The sequence below is a fragment of the Chaetodon trifascialis genome, chromosome 10 (assembly GCF_039877785.1).
Source record: "Chaetodon trifascialis isolate fChaTrf1 chromosome 10, fChaTrf1.hap1, whole genome shotgun sequence".
Classification (NCBI taxonomy): Eukaryota; Metazoa; Chordata; class Actinopteri; order Chaetodontiformes; family Chaetodontidae; genus Chaetodon; species Chaetodon trifascialis.
This window is the reverse complement of record NC_092065.1, coordinates 19,080,595-19,096,758: the sequence shown is the minus strand read 5'-3', so window position 1 is coordinate 19,096,758 and position 16,164 is coordinate 19,080,595. Positions and strand designations below refer to the sequence as shown.

Here is a 16,164-nt window from a genome sequence, read left to right as displayed (position 1 = left end):
GTTCATCCAGAGTGGAAGTCTGACCAGACATATGAGTGTTCATATAGGAGAAAGGCCTCACAGCTGCTCAGCATGTAACACACGTTCCAGTCTGAGTCGGTCATTGTCCAAGCAGCAGACCTGGGGTGACGGGGCCTGCTCCATAGTCCCCCGTCTCAGTGGAACTCTCTCCACAAACACATCCTGACTGCACCAGCCTGTCCAGGTTCAAGAAATCACCATTTTAAAACTTGCCTTTAATGCCTCTTTTAATGTCCTGTGCTATCTCGTGAAACATATTTTTGACATTCCTTACCCGAAATTTCTTTTTAAAAGCTGACGTAAACTCACGGATGTCTGTGATAAAATCATACTGGCTGATAATATCTTCCCACTCTTTCAGTATTTTTTTTATTCAAAGTTTTCAACCAAATTATTTTCCTGAGTTACACAAAACATTTTATGGCGTGAAATTCACAAACATGAGCAAATGCAAGACTGATATTTGACCTCAACAATGCATACTATCCTCACAAGGGCCTCTGTAAAGACTGACTATTTGGTAAGTGAGGTATAAAAAAAGAAGACAGGATGGATGAAAAATACAGTGTTTGATTGTATCATGTTGAGCTGTGAAGGACTGGCAGAGGTTTACCCTTATGGACGGATCATACCAGGCTCTGAGTTACATTTACACCCTCACCTTGGATTCATGTAGGAGGGACAAGTGTTTACAACTGCAACAGGTGCATTTCTATGTCCAGCCCCCCCGTCATAGACGGAGAAGATGAATGAGCACTGGACAGACTGTCCAATGTAGACCCATCTGCAGCAATGTTAAACATCCAGAGCAACTTGTCCAAACGTCCAACACGTTCTCATCGCAGGGATGCACAAAACCTTCATGCCAGAAAGCCTTTCACACACATGGTTGTGATCTGAAACTACCTGGTTTGGCTTAGGAAAACATTTTTCTGTTTAGGTTTCTGAAAAATCTTGTGTTTATTAGACCCATCCATCCACCTGCCATAATTCAAAGATGCCACAATTCAGAGAATTACGAATGTAATTTGTTAGCTTTAGGAATGGAACCTGATGGTATAAAGGCGATATGATATATGCAGGTGGGGTGGGGGATGCTAACATCTGTAGGAGAGCTGCTGGTGCTCTGGCCAAGACTAGCTTCCTGGAGGAGACAAGGTTCTTGTAGTGTGCTGAAATGAAATGAGTGCACATAAATAAGCTACACAACATATTGGCCATGTTTGCTGAATGTAGTTTGAACGCATTCTTTAAATGTTCAATGTCATGTGTGAATGTGTGAGACAGATATCTGCCTCGCTGCGTATTCTGCTGTCTTATCTTTACATAACCAGTCTGTGTGGTGGATCTGCATGCATAATTGAAGCAGGAAATATGCTATAAAAATACAATATTTATTCAGAGTGCACATGTAAACTCATGTTCTTCCTTCTCTCCATGTTTTATTAAGCAGGAGAGACAGCAACACTGCCTGTCTAACAGCACAAGATAATGTATTGTAAGCAACATCACAGAAATTAAAATTCAAAATAGCAACAAACGTCTTGACGACAAAGAAAGTCTTTTTCAAAGAAAAGGCTAAAATGCCTCACGACACTGGCAGGCAAACCAGACAATATGAAGAATAAAGAATATAAAGTTATAGTTTACAGCTTGATAATGCAATGTATTAGAAAACTAGCAAATGAAGCAATGCTTAAAATAAAGAGATATTATTCAATCATCTATTAAATGAAAAAAATGCAACTGCATTTTATGCATCACACAGTGCAGCTAGTAGCTACAGACACTGTACTACACTGTGCTGATTTTCTTCACGCTTCTGTGGACCTGCTGTGACTCTACCAGCATGTATTTGTGACGTTTGCAGTGGAGCGAAATATGTAGCTTAATAATTTGCTGAAGTTGTCAACATTTCTATAACTGCGCACACAGATTTGTGAATGAGTGTTCAGGTTTGTGAATATATGTGAGTATGTATATATTTCTAAACGTTTGTACATACATGTGTGTATTCAGAAAACATGTACTCATTAACTCAATGTAAAAGACCTTATGTAAATGAGTGAAAGTATTTGGTTCACATCGCCCCAGTCCTTCAAAACCTCCACTGGCTCAACTTTCAAAGAATCCAGTTCAAAATTCTCCTTATCGCCTACAGAGCCCTCCACAACCTAGCCTTCCGCCGCCTCACTGACCTCACCGACCTCCTGTACTGACACACCTGCAACCTCTGCCAACACCATCCTCCTCACCCCTCTCACCCAGTCCAAGCATCGGAGCTCAGGGGACAGCGCCTTCTCCATTGCTGCCCCCCCACTCAAAACTTAAAACCCACCTATGTGAATCTGCTTTTAATCTATGATCCAACACTGACCAAAACTGTAGTTGGTACTTCAGCATTAACTAACGTACTGGTGGTCTTTTCAGTATGGAAACTAGGATCGCACTAGGATCCAGTTGAAGAGGACATGGACAGTGAAAACGTAGGTAAGCCTGTTCATGTTTGTTGTTATGGCAGTTAGGAACAGTCCAGTGATGTGCAGCTCCACTGCACCATGCCATCGTTGTTTTGGTGCTTCTGTGTGGGAGTTTTTGACACTGCATGAAAAGGGTCAGGCTGTCAGTGTGAGCCTGTGAGCCTCAGCTCAGGGCAAAGACCCTGATGTCCAGAGCGCTCACCACACCTGTCAAAAGACAACCAACGAGAGACGTGTGTGAGGTGGAGCTGAAAAATTCTCTGCTTTTTCAGCTCTTGACCCTAAATATCAGAGGAGACATTTATTGTAGGTTTGTGAACCTTTTTCAGGTTTGCATTGGCAAATTGCCTTTGTCTTTATGAACTTAAGGACCGCACTGAGGGTTTGAGCTGGTAAAATAGAAGAAAAGCACAGATGTGGAAAAATGAAAAAAATCCAAGTTCAGCAACATCAACAAATGTCTTTTGCATTCACATCTCAGTATATACTCCTAGAAATTGAGAAAGTTTTGAGATTTTGGACCCCTGATGCTAATTTATGACATTTATGCTGCTTTTTTATTTTACTCGTATACACACGTATAAATCATACGCACATTTATAGATTTGTGGACACTTCGCAAATCTGTGTGCGCATTTGCAGATTTGTGTACACATTCACAAAGTGTGTCTGAGTATGCTCGTACGCATTTAGATACAGTTACACAACCCTCCACACACAGTGACGTTTGGCCTCATACATTCACCTTTGCTTTCCCCACAGCTCATGTGCCAGCTGCTCCCCCAGTTGTTGGAATGTTCTGAACAAGAACGAAAAGACAGAGTTTAGGTTGGCCTGAGCAAGCAGGCTGCTAGCAAGCTTTGACTTGCTAACTAAGACTGAACTAAGGACTCGTTGTTACAAACATTAGAGGCTTGTCGTGCTGTTGGCGTGCAGTCCCGAGCGTGGGTGAGCCACTGTGCTGTTGTTGTTGTTGTTGCTCCTGCTGCAGTTCTCCTTGCCCCCCGCTGACAACCTGCTCTCAAGGATATGGATCTTGCCTTGCTCTTCTTTCATGAAGAGGTCGACCAGTAGAATCTTCTCCTTGTGGATCTGGAGGCTGATGTCTTTAGGGATGTCTGGAATTAGCCAGTCCACGATGTCGCTCATCAGCATCACAACATTCTGGTAAAGATAAATGGAAGGAAATCATGTTGTTCTTCTGCGTTTCCGCTAATTTATTATAAAAATGGTGGTGGTTTGAAAGCAAATGAACGAACCACAGGATTTTATGATATTAAATGAGTGATTTTGGCATGATTTCAGAAGCTAAACTACTAATAAATCTGTCTGCTGATCATGAAATCTGTTCAGGAAATGATCTTACGATTGATTTGTATGAGGGATGCATATAGGAATCGTTTGGTAACCAAGGTAACATTCATGCAGGCAGAACACATGTTTTCCAAGATTAAGGTCAAAAGTTGTTGAACTGCTGTGCTTGTACAGATGAATACAAAAGAACAGTATTAGTAATGCATTTGGTACTTTGCTGTATGTTTCACCACACCTGGAAAACAATGACGAAGGCCAATCGGACAGCCAGCACCGCCCAGAATTCCTTGGAGATCTCATATGGAGTGGTTGACCACGGAGGTTCTCTGTAGTCCTTATACCTTCAGAGACAAAAGGAAACTTTTTTGGCTTGGTTTTCAGTCCTGGCATTTGTTTGCCACGCCATGTTGAAGCTGCTGGCTCAATCACTGTCTGACTATGTTAGAAAAACACAGTGCTCTATTGTCCTGGTGGCACAAAGCCAGAACTTGGGCTAACATGGTGTTTATGCAAATTTACTCAGACATTAGTCTATTTTTTGTGTCTGTTTGGTAATTTGCTCACTCAAAAGGACTGTTTGATGCTCATTTTAGTGTAAACTTGCTCAGACCACTTCTTATTGCAAATGCAGGACAGTTTTTGTAGCTTGAGCTGGCACACGCACACTGAAGTATGCAAAATCACACCTATCATATATGTAATGCTCAATACATCCTCGTGCCTAAACAGCTGAGTAGATTGATTTGCAAATGGCTCCCAAAATGTATGACCGTTGAAGAGTACCAGCGATATGCATACAGAACCTTCATCATACTGGACCTTTGTCTTCACATGATTAACGTTGTGAAACAGTTTGCTTTGGTTTAGCTCAAAGTGAACATTGTTGTGCCAGACCTTTGTTGTCATGTGGTTAGTGTTGTGAAACTGCTGCAGTGTCCTTGGGTTTAGGCAGCAAGACTACTTGTTTAGGTTTGGGAAAAGATCATAATTTGGGTTAAAAACATTACAGTTGTGTATGATACGTAATTTAAGTGCATTATAAATATATATGTATATAGACATATACATTTTGGTCTTGATGTACTTCAGAAGGACACACACACACACACATATCTCCTGATCACACACACTAAGTTTCATTCAAATCTGAGGGGGAGGAGACAAATGATGGAACTTTAAGTGCACGCTTGATGAAACGAGTGTGTGACTGGTCTTGCTCCTTCTTTAAACAGAATTAAACTAGCTACAGTGATGTTGCTCACCTTTGCAAAGCCTGGTTACTTTTGTTGAGTAACTCCAGGATCATCTTTCAGTGGAATAAGACTGGAGTTACTCATGACTGCATGGGATCTTTGCACAGGACACCATAATATTGTCACATTCTGAGAACCTCACAGTAAACGTAGGCCGTTTTGCCATGAGACAGAGCCCATGGATTTTCTCAGCATTGGTCTCATTCGATAAATTTTACCATGTAACACATTTAGAAAGCAGTATATTGATTTTTAAAATGCTAAACAGATTTATAATACATTCGCCAATTGTGAACAGAGATTGATTTCCCACCTGCAGATCTCAACAGGGTAGCCAAGGTGCAATGGATCCATGGTTTCTTTGCCAGCCTGGAAGTGGCTGACATTAAAATAGGACAGCGTATGGTTGACAAATCCATGCATGGTGCCATCAGGACTGTACATGTACTGGTAGACCATCCGAGGGATGAAATCTGAAGTGAAGGAGATGACAAATGCCTAGGAAGTGTGGTTGGGGAGGTGGTGGGAGGGGTGGGATTCGGGACGGAAATGATAGTTAGACTAATGTGAACCAACAGTGAGAAATGCAACAACATACAGTGTGAAACTGAAATGAAACAATATTAAAACCACTTAAAATGACAAAGTGACCAGCTGGGTTCAAAATACAGTGGTAGCACTCAAAAGTGTCTCAATGAATACATTCATGTTTTACTTACATTAATAATGACGGCCACTTTTGCTACCCCTCTTAGTAAGTTGTACCATATACCTGTAGACATAACAGTATGTATAAACAGCTGGATTTTTTAAATAAGACCTTTTACACGCTGGCTTTCTATAAGAGCTACAGCATGTTGAAAATAACCCACCGATGTCTTTGGCTCTTGCTGCCACTGGCCTTCGCAGCTCCGCCACAAATTTCTTGGCATCAAGTCGTATTTCAATGATGTTGTTGAGCAGAGCAAAGAGAGGAGCCAGAGGGAAGGACGCCACGAACAGTGTAACAAAACCAAACTGGATGACTGGACGCAGAAGAAGACAGAAGAAATGATTAGAGTCTTCACTACTAACTGTCTTCTTAGTATCTGTGATGACTTCCAGCACAGGCAAGTCAAGTGAAGTTTATTTCTAAAAGACATCCAAACCCAGCTTAAGTTAACCAAAGTGCTGTGCAACAGAACATTCAAATAGAAAGTCAGAAATAAAAAAGGGGAGTCTCTCATTTTTCCATGGCTCACTCTGTGTTGAGTGTTCTATCAAACAAACTGATATTTGGGGTGCTTTGAATGTGCTCTCTCCATCGTGCCTCTCTGCTCATGGAGAACTGTTTTTTCTCCAACTCTGCTCTCTACGGTGCAGAACAGTTCTCTCCATTTCTCACGGCAGTAGGTTTTATGTTGTTTTCCAGTTTCATTCCCTCATGGTGAATATCAGTTACTGTAGTGTCAAGGTCCTCGCACGCTTGTGCCAATTGATTTTGAAGAGCACTCCATCCATCGACCAGTGGTGTCAGGCTGGCCCTGCTGTTACAGTTGTTAATGGATGATCGTACGATATGGTAAGAAAACCCCTTCACAACATTCATTCAGGTGAAGAACACTGTCCAAGAAGTAAGCATGCCATTATCTAAGTCTACCATAAAGAGAAGACCTCACGAGAGAAAATATGGAGAGTTCACCACAGGATGCAAACCACTGATAAACCTCAAGAATAGAAAGGGTAGATTAGACTAAATGAAAGCCTGCCCAGTTCTGGAACAGCATTCTCTGGACAGATGAAACTCAGATCAACTTGTACCAGATTGATGGGAAGAAAAAGGTATGGAGAAGGCCTGGAATGGCTCATGATCTGAAGCGTACCACATCATCTGTAGTGTGATGGCATGAGCATGCATGGTTTCCAGTGGCACCGGGTCGCTAGTGCTTATCAATGATGCAACAGATTTGTATTCAGTAGAAACGAAAACAGTTGCTGCTCTGTTTTTGTCCGGTGCTGAGGACACGAAGCAGTGTGTGTGTGTGTGTGTGTGTGTGTGTGTGTGTGTGTGTGTGTGTGTGTGTGTGTGTGTGTGTGTGTGTGTGTGTGTGTGGTACTGACTCATCTCCATATATTCAGGTGTCAAGCCTGCAAATGGTTCCAGGAAGTGGTCGGTTTCATATCTCTGCAGCTTCTTCTGTCTCTCTTCTTCCTGAAAAGCCCCTTGCTTTGACTGAATGTAACGAATCAGCTTCTTCAGCTTGCTGAGGAACACACACACACACACACACACACACACACACACACACACACACACACACACACACACACACACACACACACACACAGTTTCTTTAGTCCATTTTTCTGTTCTGTTTTTCTGTTCATTATTGCTTAATTTTGATTCTTATTTATTCTTATTTATTTCAACCGTGGCTTGAGAAAGATTATTTGATCTATAGGCCGTGTCCTTCATGACAATGTGATGCATAATGATCAATGATCAGTTTCGAGTGATGCATACTTACGGTATTCCAATCTCAAAAAGATTGTTCTGAATTAGCTGCTTTCCCAACATGGTGATACTCAGCTGGATACACAGCTCCATCAGACAGCCTCCGTGAGCACACTGTAAAACAGTCCACAACTATAGTCCACCACAGCAAAAAGCCATTATAACAAGCAGACCTGAGGCAAAATGGCAACATGTGTCTGCTCCTGGCTCATTTGTTATGACCATGTCAAAAACACCTCAGATCTAATGCCAGTGTGGTGACAGATCATTTGTAAAAGTGTGAAGCTCACCTCCTCCATTCTATAGGATTCAAACACATACAGGTAGTTTCCTGGTCTGCCCACCAGTCTAGAGGAAAAATATATGGAAAGGGTTAAGAGCAGATATAAAAGTGTTCTTCATCTTAAAACATTCTTCTTTTTTCAACATTTCTTGACATTATATGAGTGGTTAGATATAAGGATAAAAAGTAACTGAAAGCTACAAATTCACTCTCTAAATAATAACAAGGTTACTCACCTTCCCCTGAAGAAAGCAATGTAGATGATGGGGCTGAAAGCATTGACGAACTTGAGAATGAATGTCTTGAAGATGAGTCGTTCCTCAAAACTCTTGTCTGTTTTAGGAACCTCTAAAATAAACAGACAATTTATTTTGATTTTTTTTTTTTTTTTTGGCTATTTCCGATGAACAACAGGTAATACTTGTAGTTCTGAACCACCACATTCTCACTCCCATCTCCTCACATGCAGACGCTTGGTCAGGACCCATCACTTTTTAAGGCACAGGGTACCCCTTTACTGCCATTTTTCAATGTGCAGAGCTCTTTGATGAAGTTAGCAATAAGAAATATTCAACATCCGGTTAGACTTTCAAAATAAAACTAGCTGAGAACAATAATACACACAAGGTTGTGAAACAGTCGTATAGACTTAGGCACCAAAAGTAAATGGTTGGGGTTAGGCAACAAAACTACTCGGATAGTTCCTTAAGTTACATTACTTACGCATAGTACGCTACTTCATTTACGTCGCTTCACTAGTTCATCCAAAGTCTGATTACAGACCATGCATGAAACAATATCCATGACAGAGAGAAGTGCTAGAAGGTATCAGGCCTGGTCTTGATTCACTGCTGAAGGCAGGAGTTAATATCCTGTGTAGTGACTCCTCCATCAGAACACCAATTTTTCCAGTGAAGAAAATTTGTGACATTGACAGGCCCACACAAAGGTGGTTTGTTCAAGATTTGCAAGCAGTAAATGCTGCTAGAAATCCACACCCCATTCTGTCATTAATTCCATCAAACGCCATACATTTTTCCGTCATTTGTTTGGCAAACGGGCTCTTTTCTGTTCCTGTTGACCCAAAAAGTCAGTACTGGTTTGTATTCTCTTTTGATGACTCTTTTGGTAAGAGAGACACATGGACCTGATGCCCCCAAGGTTATTCTAATTCCCCAAACCAACAACAAATAAAAAAATGATTGATTTTCTAAGAATGATGTCATATTGTAGACACTGAATCCCTAACTACAGTGTAGTGATAGTGATTTGTGCCCAGAAAATTAATCACGCATAACAGAGGTTGTGCGTCGCGTTCTTCTAGCACTCTGAACTGCTAAACAGTTAAATGTTTAATACTCTGCCTGATTCGCGGAGCCACTCTGCTTTTCAGTTGGTGGGTTTCCTGTTTGTAGCGCATTTTAGATTTGCGGGTCGCCATTTGATGCGGCGACCAGCAATACGCAGAGTCCTGTATGTGTGTGTACAGTATATTACTGGACAGAAATCATTTACAGTGCGCTGAAGAGGGAGGGACGGGAGGATGAAATGCCAATTTCAGCCTGTGATCTGTTAATGTCTGACTGAACAGCCTCATGGAAGTGATATTTTACAGTTCTACATATTTTAATCTAACGAAATTCGTTAAAACAAGTCACTTGGTGCTTTCAAAGTCATGTCATTGAGCTGAAAGGTTCCAGATTTCGTTCGCCTTCACAGGCGGCTGCGGAGCAGTAGTTAATTATCACTGATCTTTTTCATCACTCTGTCTGTGTGACTGTCTGTGTCCTCCTCTCTGTGTCTCTGTCTCTTTTTTCAGACTGTTCACGCAATGAATATAAACAGTAACTATTAAAAAAAGTTATAGTCGCGGGAAAACATAGTGCTCAGAAGCGCACCAAGAATGCATTTTTTACGTCAGCGGTTCTAGTGTTAAGCTCAAGCATCAAAATGTGTATTATCAGTCCCTCCAGGAAATCGCTATCTTGCCATTGCAAAAATTAACACACCAATACTAATATGACTGCCTACTTGCAGTTTCCTGGTCTATTTTTGCCAAGAGCCGCGCGCCTGTTGCGGAAAAAATGTTGACAGGTTATCTGCCAACGAATGCACAAAATTTTACTTTTGATATTGCATCTTTACATAACGAAACAAAGGAAGACACAACAAAAGTCACCATGCAGACATTTATTATACAATATTTACACAATAATTATACAAGATTGACGTCGGCAAAAGCCAAGGCGTGCGGTCTCCTGGTCCAGCTTGCGGGGGCTTCTCAGTCTCTCATTTATACGGCTTCTGATTTTGTGCCAGTGTTCCCCTGACAGCACCGGGAATCGTTGAGCCACGCAGCCATGAATCTGCTCCTTAAGATTTTCAGGAAGGGCGACTTTTCCATTCGTCCCAGACCAGTTCGCCCTCTTCACCCAGCTCCCATAGACCCCAAATGGCGTGAGTGCCATGAACAGACTGGCTGCATAAATCTCGGGCCGGTGCTCGCCGCGCACGAAGGAGTCCCTGTAGAACATCTCCTCACGCTCCGCTGATAGGGTCCGTAGGGAGACATCTCTCTGGGGGGCTGGCATCGGTGTTGCCTGGATAGGGGAGGGGCGGCTGGAGCAGGCAGGGGTGGCAGACGCTGCCAGCGGCTTCGGGTCCTCTCTGTCCTCTCTGAATCCTATTGGCTGCTTGAGTCGGAGCTTACAGTACATTAACCAATCACAGAGGTTTGTTGGGACACAGCCTTTAAATACGGTTGGGACACACTCATCATCTATTACAAATCAACTGTAGAACACAAAGTTCAGTACAGCAGAGATGCCGCGTATCATCATCAAAGAGATGTCGGAGCAGATTCGACTATTGCGAGAAAAGGGAAACTCAACACAGACGATTAAACAACATCTGGCAAGTCTGGGCATCGATGTTACGCTGAGAACCGTGCGTAATCACTTCAAGGAGAAGCAGCCTGGTCGCCCACGCCCGAGGAAACTGCACCCGTAAGCATTTTCTTAGCCACGTTATGAACTGTTGTTGTCTACATTATAAAATCGAGCATCAACAATGTGAAATGCAGGTCAGTTTTTGATTGTTTGCTTACAGTGTCTTATGGTTTTATCCTCCACAGTGATATCATCACTGCCATTGATGAGGCGACAAAGGCGAACGATGAGATGACCTCCCGAGATTTAAAGAGGAAAATTGAGGCAGATTTTGATGTGCAACTGAGCCTGACTACGATACGCTGCGCCCGCAGACAACTTGGGTGGAAATATGGAAAAACCCGCTTCTCTCCAATGATAAAGGACCGCAACAAAGAAGCACGACTGAGGCAGGCACTGCAGTGGCTGGAGTTTGGTGAGACATGGCATGATGTGCTGTTCACGGACGAAACAACTGTTGCTCTGGAACACTGTGCCAGGCGCAGTTTTAACAGAAAGGGCCACTTTGTTGCAAAGCCTACGCCCAAACATCCTTTGAAGGTTCACGTCTGGGGGATGATTTCAAGACATGGTGTAGGTCCGTTAGTCATTTTTGATGGAATAATGGACAGACACTATTTTCAGAACAATATCATCGCAGAATTTGCAGCTCCATACATCAGGGGACACTTTGGCGCCAATCACCGCTTCTTCCAGGATAATGACCCGAGGCACACCGCCTCTTCAGCATTCACTGAGTCAATGGGAATCAACTGGGTGAGAACTCCGCCAGAGTCGCCAGATTTGAATCCTATTGCGCTCGTCTGGCACATGCTGAAAGACTATATTCGCAAGGAGGCAAAGTCCGGCACAAAGCAGGAGCTCGTCCAAGCCATCCATGTATTTTGGGAAACAAGGTTGGCCCAGGATACCTGCAACAGACTCGTTACAGGCCTCAACAAGGTAGTGAGACTGGTGGTGAAGAACCAAGGAGGACATAGTGGAAAATGAAAAAGAAAAAAAAAAGATTAAGGCACTTAATTGTGTGCCGTATGGTTCCATGTTGCACCTGAATAAAATGCACAAAAGAATCTTCACTGTGTGTGTGTGTGTGTGTGTGTGTGTGTGTGTGTGTGTGTGTGTGTGTGTGTGTGTGTGTGTGTGTGTGTGTGTGTGTGTGTGTGTGTGATTTTTTACAGTATGTTAAAGAACACATAGCTACCAAATTTTAAACACATGTTTTAGCAGACAGGATGATAATACTTTCTCGATATTTTTATGATGAATTTATCAGTGCAATTTCTATTATCTGGTTTAAATACATAAAAATAAGTGAATAAATAAAATGCTAGTGAGGAAGATTTTACATTAAGGCGTTGTGCACGCGTGTTTGATATTAATATTGTGCCGCTGCACCTCAAATAAATGTTTTTTTGGGAAACGGAAATGTTCAACATGACTTCATCATGTTAGACCAGGCAGACAGGTTCTTACTACAACATCAACTCTCCCTCCGCAGCCAGCGAGCCTCATCCCCCGCACGACACCTACATTCAATCATGAATAATCCTAATGGGCCAATCAGACCAATGAAAAAAACAATGTTGTGGGGCATAAAGGGCCAATGGGCCGATGTAGATGGGCCAATCTACTTGTTTTTATTGGCCAATCAGTTAACACGCACACATGAAAACGGCCAATAAACAGTGAAATCAGTATCATGAGTATTTTTCAGATGATGATTTCTGTATCTATCTAATCCGTGGCATGCAATATTTCACCCCGATTTTGGATAAAGTATAAATCCAATTGTTTCATATTTTGAAGTATTTCCACACAAAGCTGGTGGCAGACAGCACGTTATGCACGTAAATAAATAAATATAAAGGCGATTAGTAAATTGACATTAGACATTGAAAAGTTTGTGATCCTTCTCTAGGCTGTGATATTTTGTTGATTTTTCATCATTTCCGGTGTGAAAAAATGCATTCTTGATGTGCTTCTGAGTACAAAGAAGATGCACATGATTTAAAACGCTTCACACTTAGACATCAGAAGCAAACACAGTTTTGCATCACAGAAGTTTACATTTCAGCTGTCCTGGCCAAATCTCTTGTTAACTTATTAAGCTCTTCCGCACAGTGTGACACCTATTTTAATTATTAGAGAGCTGCTCTAATGGCCACTGATAGACAGTCCATCCTATTCTATAAACTGTTGGTGGTTTGTGAACTTCACTGCATTTGTGCATTTGAAGCGATTAACTCCCGGCACATTTCAGAGCTGAGTAAACCTGTAGTTTCACTGACACATCGCGAATCATCACCAGGGGCGTCATGATGTTCTCCTGTCTGTCACTGTCAGGCATGTGTAGTGTCGAGCCGGCCGCGTTGTTGGCTGAAAAGTCATTATTTGCATTACAGTGTATCCTTTGTTCTAACTCAATGGATGGTCGCCAGCCAGTCAGGCTCCCAGTCCCCACTGTCCCACAGACTAGCTATGGCCAGTAAAATAGGTGGAGGGCTGAGGGGAGCGCGTACCCCCAGTAATTAAAAATCAATTTGTGCCAGATATTAATATTGTGTCGCTGGATACTTTATAGACTTCACTAAATGTTTCCATTACACTTAATTACATTTATGGATAAGCCAACTTTCCCACCTCCCTCATGCATCAAAATGTATATTATCAGTCCGACCAGGAAATCTTGCGATCGCAAAAATTAGCGCATATTCAACCAATACTAATATGACTGTCTACTGGCCGCTTCCTGGTCTATTTTTGCCGAGAGCCGCGCGCCTGTTGCAGAAAACATAGGCCAGCCCTGGAATCTCCAGATGACGCGCGGCAGTAGCCACGCAGGACTGGCGCAACTCTCCCGCTGCTCATGCTGGTATGAGCATGAGGCTACGTTCCCACCAAACGCGATGAAACAAGATCGCGCCGCAAGATTACATACAAAGTCAATGCAAAGACGCAATGTGAAGCGTCATTTTGCCGGGCGACGCGATGGCCGCGATTGCGCGGCGCGATGGACGCGTTGGCCGAGAAAATCGCTCTCATCGCGTCGCCCCATCGCGCCATCGCTTCATCGCTCGAGTTGAAATTATTGAACTTTTGCGGCGGATTCGCGTGAAGACGCGCCGCGACAGCCTATCAGCGTTGAGATCGTCATCGACGTGCGTACGGACGTGGTGACGAGAGAATGAAATGGCGGAAGAAATGTTGTTGTTGGGCGGGCTTGTCGCGCGACGCGATGACGCCGCAAGGGATTTTTGTGCCAGCGTCAAAACTGGAGCGTCTGGCGCAACGCGATTTCATTTGAGGCGCGATTTGAGGCGTTTGGTGGGAACATAGCCTGAAGCGGCCAACAGTCAAATCAGTATCGTATGAGTATTTCACAGTGATTATTATGTTTGTATCTGCATATGTGACACATATGATGAGTATCTCTGCTCCTGCAGCTCTGTCTCTGTTCCAGCGCATGTAAAGTAAAAATTAGGTCATCATTTTTGTTGATAATTATCAAAAGCAAACTCCCTGGACTCCCTGCGACTGGTAGCTGGCTGGCCTCTGGCTGGGAGGGGAAATTGCTGCTGATCTCTGTTATCCAATGTAAAGGTCACATAAGCACTTCTAAACACAGGAAATGCTGCAGCGGATGCAGCTGTGAAAGCAGCAGCTGTGTATGCTCATCTCTTCACTGCTCACTGTTTTGTGTCATCTACATTTGACTTTTTTTTTTCCGGAGTTAACCCCTTTGCTGATGTGTCAGTTTTCCAAACACTGTCCAGCTCTCAAGAGTGGACCCTTTGGTCTAAATCTGGCGCTACATACACTCGGATTGGCCCCGATAACAAACCGTGTTTGCCACACGCTCTTTTCCACTGCTTTGTAAAATTATAACATGGAAGAGATCACATGAGCAAAGGGGGGTGTTTATAGCGGATGGTAGTAGTGGATGGTTTCTTTTTTCATTTCTGTACTGTCTATGGATTATTTTGTCATTCACACTGTCACAGCCACAAAGTAGAACAAGAGACACTAACACACTTTCCACTACTATCATAGATGTGTGACCCATAGGCCTAATTAACTGCCTGAGCCACCTCACCTGACTTGGCTTACCTAGCACAGTGAGCCACCGCGCCACAGCTCCGTACACCTCGTCCAATATGAGGATGACCACCAGGTTGATGATGGCTGCAGTGGTTTTCACCGTCAGCTGTACATGATTCCGTGTGATTGGATTGGTGCTCATATGAAGAGCGGCTTTGGTGGAGATCCGGTAGAGGATCACACCAAACACAATGGCAAATGTAACACCAATCTGACAATGAAAAGGTTTGCAGGATTACAGACAGACTGTGAAAAAGAAATAACAACTCCACAGCCTTTCTGGACATCAGAGGTGACGTACAGTATGTGCAGTTTATCTTACCATTAACAGCATCATGACGAGGTTGGTCATGTAGGCAGGGAGGCGATCTCGACACGAAAGCTTCTCTACCTACAAATGGATAAAAACATACTGTGTTCACCACATCAAGCACATTCTGTAAAGTGCATCGTAACTGAGAAAACACTGACGTACGACTGAAGTACTGAGCAGAGTAAGGACTCTAAGGGCAGAGAAAAGACAATTTTGCTGAATCTTACTCTTCTTCCCAATTATGAATCACACCAAAAACTCATCTCCTTTCTTAAAGTAAAGTGTGAATATTGAGTGAATATTTTTCAGCCTCAACAATTTAATTCCCATCATCCATTGTGACAACTACAAAACTATGGAGAGAGACATGCTGTCCTCTAAAAAGAGAGTGAAGATAGCCAAGACACTGAGGAGACGTGAACTGTAGCCCAGCTATCTGTGTACATTAACATATCTTCAGTACTGTGTTGGTTCTTTTATTTGTCTGGTTTGTAATTGTAATGCAAATATCTTTTATGCCATAGCAGCAAAGAATGCAGAAAATACAGGTTCATGGTTGGTTGAAAGGTGTGCATTAAACTGACTAATGTGATATTCAAACTATCCTCAAACAAATCTATGTTTACGAGTCTTTGTTGGGACAGATGGAGGCTTTGGACAGTGCTATTTGGCACTTTCTCAGTTGATCATTTAACTTTTTTTTGTTTGTTTGTTTCTAGAAAAACTAGCCTTTACAGGGTCATGAGGGGATGGAGCCTATCCCAGCTGCTCAGATATATACAGCTCAGTAACTAAGGCCATAAACAACACACTGCCACATGAGGAAGCATACAGACACAGAGACACTCTCTCCGTTTGAAACACAAGGCGAAATATGGTGATAAGTCACTGAAAGGATTTGAAATAAGTGCTCGAAAACAACAATATGAATGAACACATACAAGCGAAAGATGCAAATAT

At 42.7% G+C, this 16,164-nt stretch overlaps 1 protein-coding gene across 1 annotated transcript in view; it reads right to left on the bottom strand.

Moving 5' to 3' along the window:
* Window positions 1-2,960: 2,960 nt before the first annotated feature.
* LOC139337549 (anoctamin-1-like) overlaps window positions 2,961-16,164 on the bottom strand; it is a 42,522-nt gene continuing 29,318 nt past the window's right edge. The window contains exons 16-27 of the mRNA XM_070972180.1: window positions 15,900-15,933; window positions 15,214-15,278; window positions 14,901-15,102; window positions 8,082-8,193; window positions 7,853-7,910; window positions 7,576-7,676; window positions 7,169-7,311; window positions 5,941-6,093; window positions 5,788-5,840; window positions 5,382-5,566; window positions 4,051-4,156; window positions 2,961-3,665 (exon numbers count right to left, since the gene is read on the bottom strand). Coding sequence (XP_070828281.1) covers window positions 3,408-3,665; window positions 4,051-4,156; window positions 5,382-5,566; window positions 5,788-5,840; window positions 5,941-6,093; window positions 7,169-7,311; window positions 7,576-7,676; window positions 7,853-7,910; window positions 8,082-8,193; window positions 14,901-15,102; window positions 15,214-15,278; window positions 15,900-15,933 — 1,470 coding nt within the window. The 3' untranslated portion in view covers window positions 2,961-3,407. The remainder of the gene's footprint in view (window positions 3,666-4,050; window positions 4,157-5,381; window positions 5,567-5,787; window positions 5,841-5,940; window positions 6,094-7,168; window positions 7,312-7,575; window positions 7,677-7,852; window positions 7,911-8,081; window positions 8,194-14,900; window positions 15,103-15,213; window positions 15,279-15,899; window positions 15,934-16,164) is intronic.